Here is a 21,076-nt window from a genome sequence, read left to right as displayed (position 1 = left end):
TCCTGGCTGGCTCTGCCTGCAGCACCATCACAAGCAGCTCAACAGGCTTCCTGAGGGAGCAGGTGCTCCCACAAGATGCTGTGATGACTGGGATCAGATGTGCACTTCCCAAGTATTTACACCCTTACTGTAAAAACAATAGCAGCAGAATGGTGTTATTTTACATAAAGGGCATAAACTGGACTCTTGCTAGACACCAATATTGTGTTCTTTAGTATTAGTTACTTTTTGATTTTTTTAGTTGCAGTAAAAATAACGAAACAGCCATTTAAGAAGTGTAGCTGTATCCTTTAGCCACCTCCTTCTGGGCCTTCTTCTCCCCCAGTATAGATTAACATCTCCACCCAGAGCACAATGCCTCCAATGTTCCACTGCTGAGTTCCTGCTACTGTTATTTTTACTTTGTCTTCTTCACCGTAGGGGAAATCTGCTGACCCGGACCCTGGCAGACATTGTGCACAAAGAAGACTTTGTTCTCAATTCCGAGTATCTTATCACGCTGCTCGTCGTGGTGCCAAAGTAAGGCAGCAGTGGGTGGCACTGAGTCCCAGGCCTAAGCACCACAACCAGGTAACACCTGGTCAGGTTGGGGCAGCTCATGAGTGCCCTGCTGGGACACAGGTGGAGCCTTTAGCAAAGAAGAAAGAACAATTTCTGCCAAGAGTGGTGCTAGCACAAAAGAGGGAGATAAAGACTGTGCCAAAGCTGGAGCAGGACAATTGGCCTGAGAGTTCTTCATGGTTACGAGTGGGTTCTCAGTCTCCTGATAGGAATAGTATGAGCTAAAAGAAAACCAGATTTTGACTGCAGCATAGCCAGTCTCTAAAAGGAATTAGACCTGTTCAACTCACAATCTCTCTCTGCTGGCCATGCCTTTGTAAGTGGCCATACATAGGATGACTGCTAACAATGGGGAAGTTGCACCATGTTCTCAGAGCCCTACACAAAACTTTTCCTCTCCGTATAGCCCTGTCCCAACACATACAGCACCATCACTCTTCTGTCTCTGAGAAACAGGTTGCAAAAAGCTATCTAAGTTTGTTGACTTCATTATGTGAGTTTATTCACACTAAAAAGAGACTTCTCTCTTTGCAAACTCCTACCATACCCTTGTTCCCTTTCTCACAGGGCTGGCATTCACCATGAGTGCAGTCTAGCACCAGATCAGCTCTGGGATTGCACATAGATGTAGCACACCTACCCATGGACCAGAGCAGCTTGTGCAGGGGTCCTGGAGCATGGGACACTGTGTGGCAGCCTGGAAGTATTTGCCACGTTCTTTCCACCATCAGTTTCCTGATACTGACCCTTCCTCAAGCCAAGATGCAAAGTGAAGACTGAGGCCGTAGCATTGAGGGAAGCATCTCCTCAGCTGGTGACTAGGAGAGGAAAGGATAGGAGAGGCTTAATGTATTTTAATGACATAAGCAAGCACAAAGAGTTCAACCCTTCTACCCTAAGTTATTAGCATAGTTAACTACATATATCAACATTTGCTTTCCAGTATATAGTATTTATTTACTGTGCTTTATTTTATGTTGCTCAAAGGTCAAGCTATGTACAGTGGCAGAAGACCTATGAATCACTCTCAGATATGGTAGTACCTCGCTCCACCAAGTAAGTGAAATTCCAAATTAAGCTCTGTGTTTGTTTCAGAGATCCCTGTCTTGTTTCAGCCCCTCAAACTGGTGGATCCTAGAGGAAATCACTAGTCTAAATGCATAGGCTCCACATTAATGTATTTGCAATTCAAATAGAAATTAGTTTGTTGAAGGAAAGTACAGATGAAAGAAAAAAAGGTCAGTTTTTTTTACAATTAGCTTCTCTTTTCCAGTAATCTATTTCTTTTTACTTTCAACCAGACCGTTGCTTGTTTTTGTGTAAAACAGGCAATTTATTACATTAATTGAGGTATAGTTCAGACATATGCAATCATATAGAGCTTTATGGAAAGTACTTTATAAAAAGATAAAACACTAAATCTGCATTTTTAATTGCTTCCTGTTGTAGCATAGAATAATTCAGCATACTGTCATTTGAACTAGCAAAAGCCATATGAACTCATCCTTTCACCTCGGGTAAAAAAATCTTTCCTAGGACTTAAATATTCCATTGCTCAGCTCATGCAGACTATGAGATCCAGTCCAGGGCACAAGAGCTGACCATGGTATTACCTGAAATGCAGGAGGTGGAAAGCATAGAGAAAGAAGCAAGCTGTCTTGTCTACTGCCTGTCACAAAAACACAAGTGCATGTAAAGGTGGGGGAATGTTACCAGGAAACACAGAAAAATCAGGCAGGCAGAATGTGTGTGTATTCAGTGGGCTCAGGAACTAAACCAATTGAGTTTTACACTGAGATAGAGTAGCCAGTGCAAGTCGTTGTTCCCTATTTCTGTCACAGTGGTTTTGAAAAAGCAGGGTGTTGTTCAGTATCATAAATGAAAATAGAAAGAATTTAAAAAGGGGAAGATGAGGTAGGTAAAAAAGGCATGAGGGATTTGCCATGTCAAATCACAGCAGTGGATTTCCCTTCCACAGAATGATTGCTGAGGATGCAGAGGGAGGACTCTTCACTGTGACCCTGTTTAGAAAAGTGATGGAAGACTTTAAGGCTAAAGCCAGGGAGAACAGGTAAGAAGCCCTGACTGCTGGGCAGGGCAGGCTAGCAAGAGATGAGGATCAGGTGAGGCTTGTTGTGTGTGCAGCATGCTGAATCCATCACTGGTTTTAGGACTTCTTGACTGCTTATGTTTCTGTTGGTCCTAAAGCCATTGAGAAGGCAGGGTGGGAAGGAGCTGTGGTAGCAGAATGAGTGATCCTGTTCTTTAAGCTCCAAGTTACAGATCCTGGAATTGCCCTTTCTGCTCTCATTCTGCTGGCTTTCTGGGGGTGATTTCAACTCCTACCCTCCCCATATTTTAACTTGTTAAATGGCTTAAGTGGCTAGCAACTTCCCATACTTGCTTCTCCTCGGAAAAAAGAAATGAGTTTCATATTGCCTGGACTAAGGCTTGTGAGAGCAAATGTCATTCAATTGTAGGTTCATGGTTCGAGAATTTTATTATGATGAGAAGGAACTGAAATGTGAAAAGGAAGAGCTGATGAAATTAGCTTCTGACAAGAAACAACAATACGTAAGTAGCACCTTGTGAGTTGGTGGCCCACATAGTGGCAGCCTTCGCTACCAGGATGCCTAAACACCTTTCTCAGAAATGGCTTTATGGTTCCCACTGTCTCTGGTGAGCTCCATTTAGCCCATAAAACTGAGGCATGGGAAGAATAATAATGATTTGGCCAAGGTCACTTGAATTTCTGACAGACTGGGAGCCACTGTCAGGCTGCCTGGGAAGCATCCCAGCAGCCCATGATGGCCTCAGCGGCAGTGCTGGCTATGGAGCTGCTTCACTCAGCGAGGGGATCACAGCACTGTTCTGGTCTCACAGGGCCCCTTACTGCGCTGGCTGAAGGTGAACTTCAGTGAAGCATTTGTGGCTTGGATTCATGTGAAAGCCTTGAGAGTTTTTGTTGAATCTGTCCTGAGGTGAGTACACACAGAGTGCAGGCAGAGATTCCCGGGGGAAGTCAAAATGTACAGCTCTCTTCCTGGTGCAGTTCCTTTGTGGAAGGAACCCTTACACACCTTGTTTTGTCTTGCTCGAGGTGTGTGCCTTAAACACTCCATTCCAGAAGCTCACAGCAGACAATATAGGTGTCCACAAAAAAAAGTGACATATGAATCTGTCGACAAACAATTTTTTGGGGGTGATTACAGCAAATGGGAAAACAGAAAGACACTGTTTAGTTGACTTTTGGCTTCAAAAAGAAAATGCTTTCCAATAAGGAGGCAGCATTGTTTCTGCAACACACCACCAGTGGGCATGCCTGGAGGCTGAGGAGGGAGAAGGGCACGAGCAGACAGCTGTGGCCCTTCCCAGCAGATGATCGGGTATCTTGTGTTCCAAGGTATGGCCTCCCTGTGAATTTCCAAGCGATGCTGCTGCAGCCAAACAGGAAGTCTGTCAAGCGCCTGAGAGACGTCCTGAACCTAGTCTTCAAACACCTGGATGAAGTTGCAGCAGCAAGTATAATGGACGTATGTATTTGGACTGCAATGCACATGCTGTAGCTTCTCTCAGCTTAGCTGAATGAACACTTCCACTGTCCTGGGGTTAGAGCATGCATCTGCTCACATCCTGCAATGATAGGAGTCCTGGATGCAGCTCTAATACCAGCTGGTTACAAACTGGATTAGGGTAGGCTCAGATTATGATGCAGATGCAGAGAGATTGCTTATATTTTCTGTTGAAGTATCTGATGTTTACAGCTACCAGATCAAAATAGGTTTGCTCAATTATGGCTGTTCCTCTACATAGGAAGCTTAAAATCTACTATAAACATTCAGATCAACACAAGCAAGAAAAATTCATTAGAACTAAAACCTAGGACTCTCACACGTCTGTCCCCTGTAAAAGGCTGTCATTTATAAATAACTAGGCCTTCAACAAGCAGCAGTACTTGCTTTCTCCTTCTCCATATCCTGAATTACAATTCAAAACAATTTAGGCTAAAGCAATAAATGATCTAGGAGGCCTTCAAAACAGTCTAAAATCAGCAAGCACGGGTCCCACTGCAAGAAGGGAGGACAGAGATGAGTTGCTGTAGAGCTGAAGCACACAAAAATGCTATAAGTTCATAACAGCACAGGCATGAATTCTCAATGCTAATTACATTAGACAACCTGAAACAAGAAGCCGAGCAGATTCTCAGTGGTGAATTCCCCACCTTAAGCATGGCACATACAAAGCTCCATTGCACCTGTGGGAAAGGATCACAAAAGCAATCCCCTGGAGCTTGGAACTGTGCAGGTGTACTGGTACTAAAGCCATTACTTCCTTTTGCAGCCTGGCATGGACATCCCTGGGTTACAACTGAGCAATCAAGAATACTATCCTTATGTCTATTTCAAGATTGACCTCAGTCTTCTTGACTGCAGTTAAAGAAGAATTGCTCAAGCTTCATCTATTAATTTTCAAGACTGTTATGTTACTGTAAGACAATCTTTAGCTGCTGAAAGTCAAAATGCAAATACTGTAGCAGGATGATCTTCCTAGACTTCTAGTAATTTTTACAGAGACTACAGTAAAAGTTATCTCTTATTCATAGTTTTACAAAAACATATTTCAGAGGCAGAAGTACTATGATAGTATTTATTTTTTTGGTAAATTACAAAGATGGAATATCTACTGGACTTGAAATAAAACAATTTAAAAAATATGGTGGCTAATGGATCTACTAGGTGTTTACAGTCCTCTTTTTCTAACAAAGCAAACTTAAAAAAATCCAAACAGAAAAAGTTGAAAGCATCAGAGCAAAGCCCAAAGTTCCTTTAATTTAACCAAAAAACCCAAAAGCCTAAGAGAAAAGATCCTCAGAAGTGCTGTGGAACTTATCATAATATGACTTACAGTCCCAAGTACTCATGAGTTTAGTTTTTGCAAAGATATTTCAGTTAGAACAGTTCCATTACAGCTCATCTGCTGGGATGATTTAAGAGTTGGAGCACATCTCCTGCATGGAATCAGCAGTTACTGCTGGCTGCCCATGGTTCTGACACTGCCTTTCACGGGGATGAGCTACGGGCAATCTCTTACAGACACCAGATGACAAATATCCACATTATGTTATTTCCTTGAAAGAAGGGGAATCTTTCAGCTCTTTCATTCCTTATTTATAAACAAGCTGATCACATCAGGGTCACTTCACTAGACACTAATATACAAGACATGGAGAGCAATAAAATAATAGTTTTTTTATTAAAAAAAGCAGCAGTAAATATCCCTATTCACAGTCCTGATTCCCCTTCCAAAGGAAATAGCAATTTCAGATCAAAACAATGCCAGATGGGAAGCGAAGAAATATTACTTTATTTGCTGGAGACAGCACCAGGGTGGTTTTCTGTTAGCACCTGGAAATCCTTACGCCCTAAAACACAGATTAGCTTCATCACTAATCCAGGGGAAAGACTGACAGCTCCCAGCATCTCTCATTGCAGCAGCAATCCCACTTCCATTGTTTTAATGATCTTATGAAGCCTGGCACAAAGGAAGAGAAAGCCCCTGAGAAGGAATAGGAAAAGGAAGACTGAAGAGCATTTAAACTAAGATTGTCCATCTTATCAAGCTTTAGGCCAAACTGTCAAGATCTCACAGCAAGGAGATGGTTTAGGACTCTCCTATGCACAAGCCTCTCTATTCTAAAGTTCACTTTAAAGAGTCATCCAAAATGGGACTGCTTGTACTACGTGCACCTTTCTTACTCTATACAAGACTAACACTGTGTGTCAAAAAATATTTTATTCTTTAATTGAAACAGAAGCCGAGCAGGTTCCACCTCCATGAAAAAAATTACAGTTAAAATTGGTTACACTAACAGCCTCCAGTAACACTCAAACAGCACATTATCAACAAAATAAAACCCAAGATGTTCCAAAGAAATATCCATGTTGTCCTCAAAATATTTGTTACACAGAATACAATCAAGTTTACTGGTTATGACAATTCATAGAATTTCTGCAATGTTTTCTTGAGATGCGTACAGTCCACTGCTGCAGTGCATCCAATAGCACAGTGTGTCATGTGCTACTTCTCCAGAAAAAGGCCACTGAAATATCTGTCTGATTGTGATCCAGGCTGCAAACTGCTGCACAGGCTCTCCCAAGAAAAGAAGTTTCCTGAAGATCTCACAGCTCATCTTTACCCAAGTCATCCAGATCCACATCACTGAGATCAATGTCATCTTCAACTGGAAGCTGTTAAAAAGGGAAGGTTTTGAGTACAAGTTTAGAAGTGCTTAATGCCAGGAGATCCCTGAGATGGAAAGATCCTTACTTCATCCTGAGAGTAAAGCTCTCTCCTGTCATCTCTTTCATTCACAAAACTCCAAGTGCACTAAGCACAGGACAAGCGATCAGAGTTTAGACTAGGAGGTTGTTTTTTCACTAATCAAAATACTCCTGGATGAAGGCTATACAAATAAACTATGTAACAAAACCACTACCCTATTCTGTGTTTTTATCTATCTGAAGTAGATCAAAGGACTGCAGTAACTTTGGTTTTTACAGCAATGTTGAACCTTAAGAAGGCAGACTTGGTCACCATGTTATTTATTACACAGGCTTTACCTAACAAGCTTTCTGGCATTAAAACCTTGATGGCAAGGTCAGCATATTCAGAACTCCACAACACTGGGGGTCTTGAATGCATGCACTACCATCTCCCTTAGTCAGCAGTGGTAATACATTTCTGCCTTAAGTGATCCAGCTTTCAGATCACATCCTAACAGTAGGAGGAACATTTGGTCTGCAATGTCAGATGATCAATATACCATTTGCTCTGCTGGCAAGATTAAGATAAGAGGAAACCATCAACACAAGTTGCCACAATCTTGTTAGAACAGGAACTTTCACACTGACAGGTGTTAGTTACTCTATCCTGTCACTTCTGAACACCATTGCTGAGCACTTTCAGAAATGGAGTATCTCTTACCTCACCATCTTTGCCATCCCAAGGTTCAACTGAATGAATTTTGGGGAAAGCTCCACCACCCACTGGTGCTGTAGAACCACGACCAACGGAGAGTTCCCTGACAAAAAACAAGTAGAAGTTAAATTAAAGAAATTCCTCCAACTTCCATCCCCCTGGAACAGAGCCTGCTTCAGATAAGAGGAATACGAGTTCAAGATTTCATCTCTTTAAGTAGATCTAAACTGTATGGATGCAAAAACTTCAAGAAGCAGAAAATGACAAAGCCCTTAAAGCAGCATTGAAAATTTACAACTGGATTCAAAGACATCTGTGAGATACACTATTTCATATTTCAGCAGTGTAAAAATCAGATCAATGCAGCCTCTTTTAACAGTTTATCACTTAAAGTAACTCCAAGGGGAGCCTGTAATTCTAGTTCTGGAAGTCACCTGCAAGTGTTAGTGGAAATCATCAGTGATTTTCTTTACTGGAGACAGCCTCCATGGGTTCCAAAGGGTTTCAGGTAACCAGCTTTGTTTGAGACACTGCATCCTGAGCTTGCTAGTTAGGCTTGCTCAAAGAGCCCAGCATTAAAATCCTGAGGAGCTAATTCCTTTGATCTTTCAGATGCAAGTAAGACTGAATTAGCATTCCTCCCCAAATGGAATTCATAATTTTTCTGCTCTTCACAGTGTCAATTTCCTTACTTGTAGTCAACATTGCTGAGACTGCTTATTAGATTGCAGAAGCTGCCTACAGGAGCTGAATGAATGGCCAGCCACACCAGCTATGATTATACAGCTTTCTCTAGGCAGCATAGCTGAGCTGAAGTGGCAGGAAGAGACTATTCTAGCAAGCAGTGCTGCATGACAAGACAATACCAAATCAATTACCTAATGCAATATAAGCTGTTAAATTGGCTGTTGTGTCCTTGAAGCACCATCCAGCCTCACCCAGGAGAGGCCTCACTAAGATGGACTTTATAGACTAAGAAAATTTGCTATGTTTCACAAAGGCAGACACTTTCATGTACATTAGTACAAACCATCTGGTATTTCTCTTCTTGCATCTGTATCCTAACTTGATGCCCTAAGAATGTTCCTTTTTTTTGGCATTAAGAAGAAAGTCTGATCACTTTCACAGGTAAGAATGTAGCACTGATTCCATTAATCCAGTAGGAACTGCATTCAATTAATGTGCTTCTTACGGAAGGTGGGGAGAGGCTGTTGCATTTGCTTTTGCAATTCTTGCTGTTTCTGCCATTCTTCAAGGACAAACATGGAAACAACACTTCTAATGTAAGGTCTCAGAGGCTCTTGCGTAATTTACGGCAGCTGGTCCTTTATGTGTGCCCTGAGGTGACTTCATAATGCTTCTATCCCCATTTGTCTGTTTAGGCCAGAAATAAGTTTTGCACCTTTAAAAGTGGTTCCAAGAGCAAATGGAGAGAGAGAAGAAGCGCACAGTTTTTTATCAGACACTGCACTTAGTCCCCCACATCCTTCTCCTGAACAGTGTTGTCTGCAGCACAGACAGACGGCGGGAGAGCGCGTTCCTTTGCTTTTAGTTTTTAGCTAGCTAAGGCAGAAAAGTTCCCTGGACTGTGGTTTTTCTTTTTTTTTGGAACTGTTTAAACCTGCTCTGGACTGAAAGCCCAGAAGAGCACTGGCAGCTCACATCTGTGGCCCACCAGGCTGGGCCTGGGCCGTGGCATTTCTAGCGCTGGAGGGACTGATAAGAGACTGAGTGAGCAGAACTGCAAGCTACAAAGGGGACTTTGAGTTAGTCATCTCTTCAGAGCAGCAAGAGGTTTTATTGTTAAATACGGTTCATTTGTTTTTTTTGTGCTGGTAAACGCTTTGCCTGTTAAATAAAAGAGTTTTTTTCCAAGGAAATCTTCTCCCAAACCAGTTGGGGGAGAGGCTGCTTAAATTTACTTTCTAAAAGAACCCCTTTAGGATTCTTCTCCCAAATCTGCCATAAACCAGGACAATGTGGAAGCAGAGTTCCCACTTCACTTTGACCACACTAAAGTAACAGTTTAAGTTTAGCTGCTCTGTTTCAGTGCTGCTGCCACCTTCTGTCATCCTCTTTACTTCCTTTCCCTATTCCACTCTTCTCAGCACTGGCTCCTGTCCAGCTACACAAGAGGCAGTACAACAGGACTTGTGCTAAGCAGTGAGTTATTGACTTTTTGGATGGAGTTGAAACAACTCTCCCAATCAATTTATCAAGTGCCAGGAGAATGGAAAGTTGGGAGGGGGAAGACAGGACCAAACCGAATCAGAAAGATGAACAGCAACATATACAACCTCAAGAACTTCAACAGCACCCACTGTGATTCCCAAACTGGGGACTTTCCAATTACTAATGACTAACCAGAATGCACCATCGGAATTAAATGGAATTCATTAGTAAGTTATTTCTTAAGAGAAACAGAATTTTTCAACATCAAAGTCTACTTCTGTTTTCAAATATTGTACTAAAACTACCTATTTAAGTCTAAATGGCCAACTTAATTCTGCACACCACAAAAAGGTAATGACTGCTTTATTGCAATTGCCATTGAAACCATTCCCTGACTCCACAGAATTTTCATCTTAATTCTCTTAACCATGCAAGTCTTGTGTGATGGAGGAGAGTCTGCTTGTAGTCTAAAGAATCATAGCCCTAGGTACAGAAAGATTTAAGTCACTTAAAGATTTCATACCTGAGAAACTCATTAATCCCTTGCTCACTGAATGATCCTTTCAGAAGGGCAAATTTCATCTTCCGAGCATTAACAGCTGCCATTGCTGGATACCCAAAGCCTCCAATCCCCAGAGAGCTCTCAAGATCTGATTGAGCACCAGCTTCTGTCCACAGCCACCTTGAGGAAAAGATGAAATAGAAAATTAATAATGAGGATAGGCACCACAATAATTTTCAAATCACGTATCCTGCAACCCTGTAGAGTTCAAGCAGGGGTCTGTATTGCCCTTGACACTTTCAAAGTCAGCAGAGAAAAGGAAAGTCCTGATCCTGAACCTTGCAACAGAAGAAAGCCCCCTCTCAGCAGCACCTCTAGGCCCACCCACACAGCCACCAACAGCTGGGTAAGAACAGCCACTAAACAGTGGGCTGGGGAAAAACTATGTTAGCAATGTGGACACACACCTACACTTTAGCTAGTATTAAGAGGAAGGTTTAAAAGTACTTAAGTTACAGATCTAAAGATTACAAGGTCCTGCCCAAATATCACTATGGAGGATTTCTAGCTAAGGATGCTCAGTCTCCGTTCCTCTCATCTTAGCAAGACCCCTGAGGAACCTCTGGAATGAGCCAATCTCAGCATTTTCCCCCAGGCTTTCATGCCATTTTGCTCCTCTTCACAGCAGTCAGTGTGACAAACAGCTCTCATTTCCTGAGAAGTCCCAGAGATTCTAAACTGCACCTAAGAGAAGGAGGAGTAAAGGCACAGCCTGCTGGCCTGTTTCTTTGAGAGCATGAAACATGTTAATAACCTGCAATTTACTTGGCTCTTTGAGAATTCAACAGTCACACTGGCACACTGACCAACCAGCAAAAGACGGTAAAAGAAACCTCCCTAAAATACTTGAGTATTCAGGACAAGAGTAAAAGATGCTTAATTTCATTAATGCTTAGATATCACTTGTAAATGCAGAATTTGAGAGGTGAATGAAATTTTAAAAAAGGGCTATTTTAAAGTCACAGCATTCCCTTCTCCAGTAATTTGTGAAATACCAAGATATGCTACCCTGAACAAGGAACAACCCTTTCTGTAGCCTGAACAACTATCATACAAATTTTATCCCATTTACCCCCAGAAATGATCACATCTTTTCCAAGATGACAGTGGACAATAACACTTACCCCCACATTTTCTTTTTGTATTTTTCAGCCATTTTTAACATGACATCCAGGTAAGAATTTCTTCCTGAAGCTCCTGTTTGTTAAACAGAATTGGACAAGTTAAAATACTTGTCCAATACATGCTATAAGTGACAAATTCATACAGAAGTCTGCTTGCTTGTATGTGTACCTGTGTCAAGAATATGAGGCAAGACAGAAATGATGCAGAGCTGATGAGCATCACAGGTACTCTTCAGAACATCCTCACTAATTATCTAGAAGAAAGGAGCACAAAGTCAGCACACAAAGTCAATGACAGTAAGATCTGGTTCTTCAGTTGCGACTGTACTTCCCTCCAACAGCCTAATAACTCCATCCTGCAGAGCAGTAAGCATTGAAACAACTTGACACAAAAGCTTACAAGTCTCTTCTACTTCACTGGTCCCCCAGCACAAGAGTAATTTACAAAGAGTTCACAAAGTCTTCTGTTGAGACTTGCAGGAACAAGAAACTGCAGTACCATAAAGGCTTACAGAAGGCACAGTCAGATGTAACTTCTTGCTCAAAATCACTGTTCTTGCCCAAGGCTGGAAAGAGCACCCCCAGGACCATGTAAATGCCTGTGAGCACAAGGAGAGCCAGCAGAGGCAGCTTTTGCTGTGGATGAGGATTTTCAAGCAACAGTAACAGCAACACTGTTTTTGTGGGATCTATCTCAAAAAGGAATTGATCCAGTGACCTACAACAGTGGTCTCCAACCTTTGTGCATCCTACCAGTAAATAAATTTCTAAGCATGCAGCCTCTGATATATATAAATCAATTGTATGCATATACACATACATCAACATGTATTGATGTATTAATATTAGAATGCATACAAAATAAAAAATTAAGAAGGGTAAGAAAGATTAAATAAGCACCATATAAAAATATCTTTACTAATAGTACAGATATTTCTTTTTTTCCTTCCTGCATCCCAATGGACTGTCTTGTGTGCACCTCACTTTGGAGACAAGTGATCACCATTTCAAACCTACCAACAGCAAGCTGAAAAAAGAAGTCACCTGACAGAGGGTGGAGTTTTTTGGACAACAAGCAAAACTACTCATCATGCATCTCCTAATGGACAGCTTGCAAATGGCAAGGCCCTGCCCTTTTATTTTAAGAAAAGAGATGGGGAACAGAACTCAACTTTTTCACTCATTCCTCAAGAGCAGATTCAGACACCCTGGCACCATCCTGTCAATGCCTTCGCTGTATGAATTCTGACCATCTTCCAGACTGCATGGCAGAAATGAGCATTCAGCTTTTTGTTACTCAAAGCTTGTCATCCTTTACTTTCTGGGGCAAAACAGTGCAGAAGCACCACACTTAGGCAGTTTTATTTAGAGTTCATATAGACCAGTAAAAACTGCTGCCAAGAGTATGATGGAAAAGAAATTTGAGAAAATGATGTATAGGTACCTCCAGGAGCTCAGGTGGTGGTGCATTATCAGAAAACAGATCCAGAGCACGAGCAATAATGTCAGATCTAGTTCTCCCACCATCATAATCAACAGGGTCTTCTCCTTTCTGGAAGATTTTAATGGTGGGAAATCCACGAATCTGCAAGACAAGTTTAAACCATCAGCTCAAATAAACCTTAATATTTATGGTAGAAGTTATCTGCTTGTCTGATGTCCTCTAGACTAAGAGCAAGGGAGGAGATTCAACATCTTTGTGTATCGAGTCTCACATGTTCTGACTCAACTTGAATTTTGTAGCTTCCTACCTTTGCAACAATTCAAAACAAGGTGAATGTACAATAATGTTTGGGGTTTTGGCCTGATGAACCAGCACTGCAGGTTTAAGCACCATGAGGACTATCTTTATGTTGGTATTTATTAAACATTAATTTCCTGATTTGTCTGGGGGTGGACAACACTGGGCCTCATGGCAGTAAGTGGACCTTAAGCTCCTTTGGCTACACTTCCAGTAAATCTTGCTCAGCGCTCCCTCTACGTTGTCAGCCATGTACACTTAGAGGGAAACTATGCAGCACACTGTAAGCTCCACAGACTGTACTAAAAATTCAAGAGTATCCACTCTCTTTTGGTGAGCAACACACCTGATCTGGGCAGCTGATGCTGTCAGAGTGATCCCTGATAAAAGGCTCCAAGGGTTCCAGAGATGCCCAACCAGCCTACAGTCTCAAGAAAGAGACCTCTCACTCCAGATGATAAAGGTATACAAGATGTTATGGAAATAAATAGCCTTTCTCCTCAGCAACATCCAGAATAATTCTTTTCCTCTTTCTCCATTTATTTATGTTGCTACTCACATTCATCAATTATTTGTGGGAAACAAACTGAATGTGTCACTTATTTTTGGCACAAAACATTTAAGCAGTACCAGACTAAGGAACGGTTCAGTAAGGATTGAAGAGAAATCTGATTTGGTAGAGATGGAAAGGAAATTGTAACCACTGCAGAGCACACTCACCCCATATCGGCCTGCCAGCATCTGATTGACTGTTGCATCTACCGCAGCCAGCTTTACTTTTCCTTTTGTTTGTTCCTTCACCTCAGTGGCAGCAGCTGCCCATTCTGGCTCCAGGCTGAAAAACAGAGAGTACAAGTGTCCTAAGGTCTCTCAGAGCTAGCAAAAGCATACCACACTTCAACATTATGTAGAATGTTTTAGTGAAGAAAAAAAGTCTCTTGCTGAGAATGACACCTAAGAGGGTTATCCAAACAAGACTGATGTCCTTCATTGGAAGGAATTAAAAGTTTAATATAACTTCCAGATCTTATTTCTACTGATAACTGGGAATTTTACTGCTAAGGAGGAGTGCAGCCAGAGCAGCACGAAGGGGCCCTAATCAGAAGCCCACAAATTTTTGTTAGATCACCTTACAAAAAAACCTCACTTCTGGTATACCAGAGATGCAAGGTCTCTTTTAGGGGATTAAGGGTGTTACACAAAACAGGCACTAACAGGAACTGAACTGTTAAAATAAAACCTCATTTACTTTTTGCAGTGCCCACACCATGGGGCATAAAACTCCACCATCCATACATCGTCGCTATTTATGACATTCTTATCAAAGCTGTCATCAGTCAACTCAATGACATCCTTCTTATCTCCACCTCCGCTCTCCCGGCTCTGTAAGAAACAAACAGACCCTCACATAAGAAGTAACCAAAACTGGTCTCCCACACAGGCCAACTCCTGTGTGTGTCACATTGAACCAAATGATCTTTGTTTGAGCAAGATACAAAACAGGCAGTGTAAGGTCATACAACTTTCCTTTTTTAGAACTGACAGTACACACAGCCTACTCCCCACAGCATTTTCAAGACACAGCAAATGAATCTTCTCTTGAAAAAAGAGAAATCAGGTCAAGCAGACTACCAAGAAGATGGAGGAACACTTTTTCAGTTCTTCATGCACTGATCTGTCCATGAATAAAGTGCTCTCCAACGCCCAACTCCATCTGGAACCAAGTGCTGGTTTCCAAGCAAAACAAACAAGTGGGAGTGTGATACACACTACAGGGCACAGTCCACCCAGATCTTCTATGTGGCCCGCCCCGAGGATGTCAGAATGTATTTGCACCACAACTCAGAAATAGCACTAGGAGCAGGAAGCTTTTCAATTTACCTTCAGGAAGAAATCCAGCAAACCAACTTCAGAAAAACACTACCAAGTTAAAAAAACTTAATCTGCCTAATTTAGATTAGGATTAGGCAAATGGTACCTGAACCACCTGGAAAATGGGGCTAACAGGAACCCCAAAGTTCAAAGGGAGATGCACCCAGAGAGTAACAGCCCCCTATATGAGTACACACTGAGAACTGACTAGCTGGAAAGTAACTTTTCAAAGAGGAACCCGAGTGTCCTGGTGGGCAAGCTGAACATGAGCCAGCACTGCCATCCTGTGGCAAAGGTGGTCAACAGCCTCCTGAGCTGCACTGGGCAGAGAGTTGCCAGAAGGTCTGAGGAGGCAATGTTCTGCTCAGCACAACGTGAAACACCTGGAGTGCTGTGTCTAGTTCTAGGCTCCCTCACAGAACAGGCATGCACACACTGGAGCAAGTCCAGCCAATGGTCAGAGCTGATTAAGGGCTTTGAGCATCTGACATGTGATGAGAGGGTGCAGGACAGTAAAGAAAACAAAGGCAGGCTCTTTGCTGCAAGAGGAGACAAAAGTGACAAAGTTGAAATATAAGAAATATCATTCTATGATTCTGTAACCTAAAACATAAGAGGAAAGATTTCTACTGTGAACAGTCAAATACTGGAAGAGGTAGCCCAGAGAACGCAGTCCATTTAGAGTCTCAGTTCTTGGAGACACAACTTTAGGAGACAGAGACTGAGCAATCTGCTCCAGCTAGCCCTGCACTGGGCTGGGCACCTGGACTGGAATAAACTCCAGACATCTCCCAATTCTGTGACTGAGTTAGGAGCTTTGATGTCCTGTACAAGACAGCTCTCCAGCTGAAAAACAAACACACATTCCCTCAAATACCTGTCTTCCAGAACTGTATCCTCCACTTCTGCCACTAAGACGTTCTTTCACCAGGGACCGAAGAGCACTTAGAGCAGCATCAACGATAGCGTCGCTCGTCCTGCCACCTGCAGTGCAGCAAAATAAATGATCAAACCATCAAAAGGCCAGTTTAAGGTATGCTCCTAACTTAATTACAAACTTAATCCTCTGTCACCCTAATGATCTTTCAGGAAAAGCAGGACTAGGCTATGAGTGATACAGTACTAGTGGTGGGACATCTGACTTAAACACAAGCAGCAAGACAGACTTCACCTTTTCATTACTTGGCTTTTCTTATGAGGAGTGACTCTATGGCAAGCTCCAAATAAACAGGAAGAAAGGAATAATTCCTTGAAACTCCCTATCAAGCTTCAACAACTATGAACTGCAGGTGGGACTGTTTTTTTAATCAATTCTAAGACATACAGAGTTTGGTCAAACCACTTCCACATCTGTCTCTCCATTACTACAAGCACTAGACAGGAGGGAAAAACCACTCAACACAGCATTAACAGCTACCATGATTACTGCATTTAGGGAAGGTTTTAGGCATGCAATATCTAAAAATTCATCACATTTACCCTGATAATCCTCTGCTTTGTTTTTGTTGGCTCCAAATATCTTGATAGTTGGAAACCCTCTGACTCCATACTGTCCACCCAAGGACTGATGCTTATCTGCATCTACTGCACCCACTTTCACTACACCCTGCAGAAAAAAAACCAAAAAATGACACCCAAGACCTCTACAGCAATTTAACACCTTTTTCCTGCTGGGGGAACAAGGGAAGGCGGGAAGAGGGAGGGGCAGGTACTAGGACTGCAACAGAAGAGAGGTATTTTACCCCACAAGCATTAAACTACAGAACACTATAAATGTCCACTTCTTTCTTCAGCATGACAAAATAAATTTTAAATTGTTTGGGCTATTATTTAGTTGGGTTTTTTTGTTTGGTTTTCTAACAAGGAGAATATATATATTTAACATAGGCAAGAGTTCAGCTAATCACAACATGACTAATTTTTCTGTAATTAAAAAAACAGTCAACACCAATGGCTTATAAAACTGTTTTCAGTCCTCAAGAATAGTAATGAGAATTCACAGGGACAGAACTGACTTTCTTCCTCAACAATTTAATGGCTTCTTTTAAAAAGGATACAACAAACCAAACCAAACAAAAATTCCGAGTTTTCAGGTGCCCGAATAACACTTTTCTGGCTAGACAAGTATGATTAAAGTGATAATAGTTGTAAGGACGAAACCCCTCCATATTCCCAATCCAGATGTCAAACAGCCAAACTCTCTTCAATACACTTCCACAAGCACATCCAAAAGGCTAAACTTACTTTCAAAGCTGTTGCTGCTTTCTTCCACTCAGGAGTTAGCCTTTGACAGTGACCACACCTTTTAGAAAAAACAAACAAAAAATGGTGAATGTAATTCAGATCTGACAACTATTTCACAGTCACAGCAAACTGTAGGAGATTGAGGATTTACTCATGAAGAGGAAAAGAGCCTGGGCCACAAGATCAAATTATCACTCAGGCTTCTGAAGAAAAACCTCCACATAGACTGCAGCAACACTACAAGAGGCACAGCAAGGCTTCCCCTAAACCTCTTGGTCCAGGGTCAAGCTGTCACAACAAAAGGCCATTTTCTCCAGGATGTGGAGCTTAGGATGGCAATATCACAGGAGATTTGTACAAAAATGCAATATATGTATCACCAGAATTAAAATGGAATAGGGACTCCATACTCTGGACCTGAGCAGAAAGAAGACGAAGAGGGATGCTAAATTGAGATGCATAAAGCCAGTATTTTTAAATGGAAATTGGAAATTTGAAGTGTGAATTCAGATCTGTGCCTTCACACCAGAATTAGGCTCAGAAACACAGAAGTGAGGGACTTTCTCACTTACCTACTGCACTTTAATCAGTCATTTTTAATACTAATTTAACCAGAATAAATCAAGCAGAAAAATGGCATAAGTTTTGCTACCAGGCTCTATTTGCAAACTTGAAATGCCAATTCCTGCCTTTTTCCCCCATGAATATAATTTAAAGCAGGAATCCCAAGTACAGCTATTTTGCTAGTCATGAGGCCATCAAACTGACAACTGCGATGCCAACAATTGAATGAAACCTTGAGCTATCAGCAGCAGATTCCTGTGCTGCTTCTCTGTCATACGAGCAAGCAAGTACACAGCTGCAGTTCTTACCATGGGGCATAGAACTCCACGAGCCACAGGCTCTCGCTCTGAATGACCTCCTTGTTGAAGTTAGCTGGTGTGAGCTCTATCACATCATCACTGGCCGAATATAAACTGTTAACTGCCAGGAACAAAGTGCAGCTCACTGTGCCTACAACGAAAAGCAAAGACATCAGCAGTCCTGTTGAACGTTTACGACTCCCCTGTTGCCATGGCTAAATCATCTCCCCATTCTTTGCAAATCAGCAGTGGTGGGAAGGGATTCCAGTTAGACCAGATGAAAAAAGGAAGTTAAGGCAAGATAGATGCTCTCCCTCCTTGCTTAAAACATGATTCCACAGGATCATGTAAAAGAAGGTCTGTGCCTAAAGCTAGCTGGAGTTACACCACTCCTGCTGTGGCTCTCCAGAGAAATTTGTGTCAAAGCTCCTACCCTAACTCCTGCTAGCACCAGACCACCAGAACTTCTGCAGGGATCCCCACCATCAGCTAAGTTTTCTTTCAGTTCTTATACGGACTCCTAAGCCAATTGTTCAAACCTCTTGCACAGCAGGCATTCAAACACATCTTTTGTAGGATCACATCATGCAGGTCTGTCCCAATTAGGCTTGGCACAGTTACAGTGATTTTAGGACCAGCACTTGATGCACTGGTAGTGCATCATTCTTGCTCATGAGGATCTTAGTCTACCATTGATTTATGTCTTTAGGAACAGACTGGAGAACAACAGCTAAATCTCTCTGGTTAACAACTCAAGCACCCTGAGAATGCTAAAAAACCCAAAACATTAAAAGACAGAAGGAAATTGCTTTCTCTTATGGCTTCGCACTTCTGATAATTTCTGGAACTTACTATTGCTTGAGACTTTGTACATAAAACTTCATAATCCTTCCTTCTACCTAGTCAGGGAGACTAAGAGATGACAAGCGTTTCTGTAACAAAATCCACCCAGCAAAAAACTTTTCTTAATCCACAAAAGACTGGAGAGAGTAAGAGCTCAGACACCCAAGTCAGAACCAGACATAAAAAAGCTTTGCTGCAAGTGGTTAACAACTTGAATGGGAAGCTGCAGATTCTGTCTCAAGGCTCAACATGAGAGAAAAACAGGTCAATGATGCAGAAACTCTCCAGCACATGGTATACAGACTGCACAGCATCACCTACACTTTATCAGTCCCACTCAACAACAGCCAGTGTCATTACCCCTATTCTGCAGGAGAGTGAAGCTGGCAGAAGTAACATCTTCCAGGTTAGTCAAGCAGAGATCAGGATGAATTGCCACTATAAACTAGTCCCCTCTCCACTGCACCACTACCCCATCCTAATGGTTTCTTCTAGCACAAGGACCCAACCCTTTTCTTTGAGGGTGATCAAAATCGGTTTCCACCACCAGATATATGTGTTCGATTGGCTCTGTCTCTTCAGTATACCCATATATAAGCAGCACTTCAACAGCATTGAAAAGCTGACTTCCAAGGCAATCTGTAGCTGTCACAGCATGTTACAATGACCTACAGCAGCAGCTGCTGCTGGGGTAGAGTAAGAAAAAAAGGATGGAAAAAGCTTCTTGAATGTTACAGTCATTCTCAAGAGAAAAAACCTCCTCTAGAAGAATGATACCATTAAATTGAAATCAGCATATTCTTGCTTCACCTTTTGGGTGATCTCTGGCAGAATACATTCAGAAGACAGAATTCACTCAGTGACTTCTGTCCCTTGAAAGACAGAAGTTCTAGCTTATGTAAATACACCTGCTAAAGAGAACTCACAAAAGAAAGGATATTGTGGAATTCACCTAGTCCCCTGTCATTGCATCATTTTTTAAACTATGAGTCATGAACTGATGGCATAACTTTCCTTTCTATAGTGAAATATTCAAGGTTTAATTCAACTTCAGCAAAGAAAAAGATCATTTTCCTACAAGCATCAAGCCAGATAAATGCAAATATGTCCTAGTTATTAAGGAAAAAATAAATAGATAATCTGACTTCAAAAGTTGTTTTCTAATGTAAGCAAATAACACAGACAAAAGCATCAATAAACCAGCTAAGGCAGCTCCATGCTGGTATTACTAGTCCTAACTGAACAGAAAAGTTGCAAGTCAGGAGATCTATTATAAAAAAAAGCTTCTGTCACGGGATGATGATGAAGACTCTGCGAAGTTCCTCCTACAATTACCCCCTCCTGCAGCAGTGCTCGGTGTGCCGGGCCCCACATCCCCGCACACGTGCGCTCGGCGAGCAGAGCTCGCGGCACATTCGGCGTTTCCTTGGAAGGGCCCGATTTGGAATCGTTTACCGATTCCTCCGGCACACAAGAGACGGCAGCAGGGGCAGGGGATGGGGAACACCAGCCCCCCTCGGACTCCTCCGTTTGACCTCGGTCACTGCTCTCTTGTTGCCCTCAAAGCACCAGATCGCAAGGCGGGGCAGCCAGGCACGCACAACACCGCCGCTTACTCAAATCAAAGTCTTTGATTAGGGTGAGAAATAACCATAGTTTTGTTTTCTTTTCTGGTTGTTTTTTTTTTTTTTCTGCTGATATCTTTGGGCTCTCTCTACATGTGCTTCTCTAACGCACCGAGCAATCTCCCGCCCCCGCGGCACAGACCGGCCACAGCCGGACCGGATTGCGAGCGCTGCCCCCACAGAATCAGTGGGGCTGAGAAAGCACTCTGAGATCAGATCCAGCCCATGACCGATCATCCCCATGCCAAACAGACCAGGGCACTGAGTGTCGCGTCCAGTCTTTCCTTAAACACGGGGACGGTGACTCCACCACCGCCCCGGGCAGCCCGTTCTAACAGCTAATCACCCTACGGATGAGGAAATTCGTAATTCGTCCTAATGTCCAATCTAAACCTTCCCTGGCGCACCTTAAGACTATATCCTCTAGTCCTACTGCAAGCTGCCTGGGAGAAGAGGCCGATCCCCACCTGGCTTACAACCTCCTTTCAGGA

At 42.3% G+C, this 21,076-nt stretch overlaps 2 protein-coding genes across 2 annotated transcripts in view; one reads left to right on the top strand and one right to left on the bottom strand.

Annotated features, from left to right (window-relative positions):
* The window catches only part of ATP6V1C2 (ATPase H+ transporting V1 subunit C2), an 18,926-nt gene extending 13,894 nt beyond the window's left edge, over positions 1–5,032 (top strand). Inside the window, exons 6-12 of the mRNA XM_005420291.2 lie at positions 421–519; positions 1,549–1,617; positions 2,540–2,632; positions 3,042–3,135; positions 3,445–3,542; positions 3,965–4,094; positions 4,903–5,032. Coding sequence (XP_005420348.1) covers positions 421–519; positions 1,549–1,617; positions 2,540–2,632; positions 3,042–3,135; positions 3,445–3,542; positions 3,965–4,094; positions 4,903–4,998 — 679 coding nt within the window. The 3' untranslated portion in view covers positions 4,999–5,032. The remainder of the gene's footprint in view (positions 1–420; positions 520–1,548; positions 1,618–2,539; positions 2,633–3,041; positions 3,136–3,444; positions 3,543–3,964; positions 4,095–4,902) is intronic.
* Positions 5,033–5,194: 162 nt separating this feature from the next.
* PDIA6 (protein disulfide isomerase family A member 6) lies at positions 5,195–18,305 on the bottom strand. Its single transcript, XM_005420290.3, has 12 exons — positions 18,127–18,305; positions 17,255–17,312; positions 16,490–16,616; positions 15,888–15,994; positions 14,388–14,521; positions 13,859–13,973; positions 12,842–12,982; positions 11,567–11,651; positions 11,398–11,470; positions 10,235–10,393; positions 7,546–7,642; positions 5,195–6,809 (listed from the first exon to the last, which is right to left on the bottom strand). The coding sequence occupies exons 1-12, from the start codon at positions 18,288–18,290 to the stop codon at positions 6,741–6,743; spliced, it is 1,329 nt and encodes a 442-aa protein (XP_005420347.1). The 5' UTR covers positions 18,291–18,305; the 3' UTR covers positions 5,195–6,740.
* Positions 18,306–21,076: the final 2,771 nt, after the last annotated feature.

The sequence above is a fragment of the Geospiza fortis genome, unplaced genomic scaffold, assembly GCF_000277835.1.
Source record: "Geospiza fortis unplaced genomic scaffold, GeoFor_1.0 scaffold81, whole genome shotgun sequence".
NCBI classification, from domain to species: domain Eukaryota; kingdom Metazoa; phylum Chordata; class Aves; order Passeriformes; family Thraupidae; genus Geospiza; species Geospiza fortis.
The sequence above is the reverse complement of the archived record's forward strand: the minus strand, read 5'-3'. Positions and strand labels throughout refer to the sequence as shown.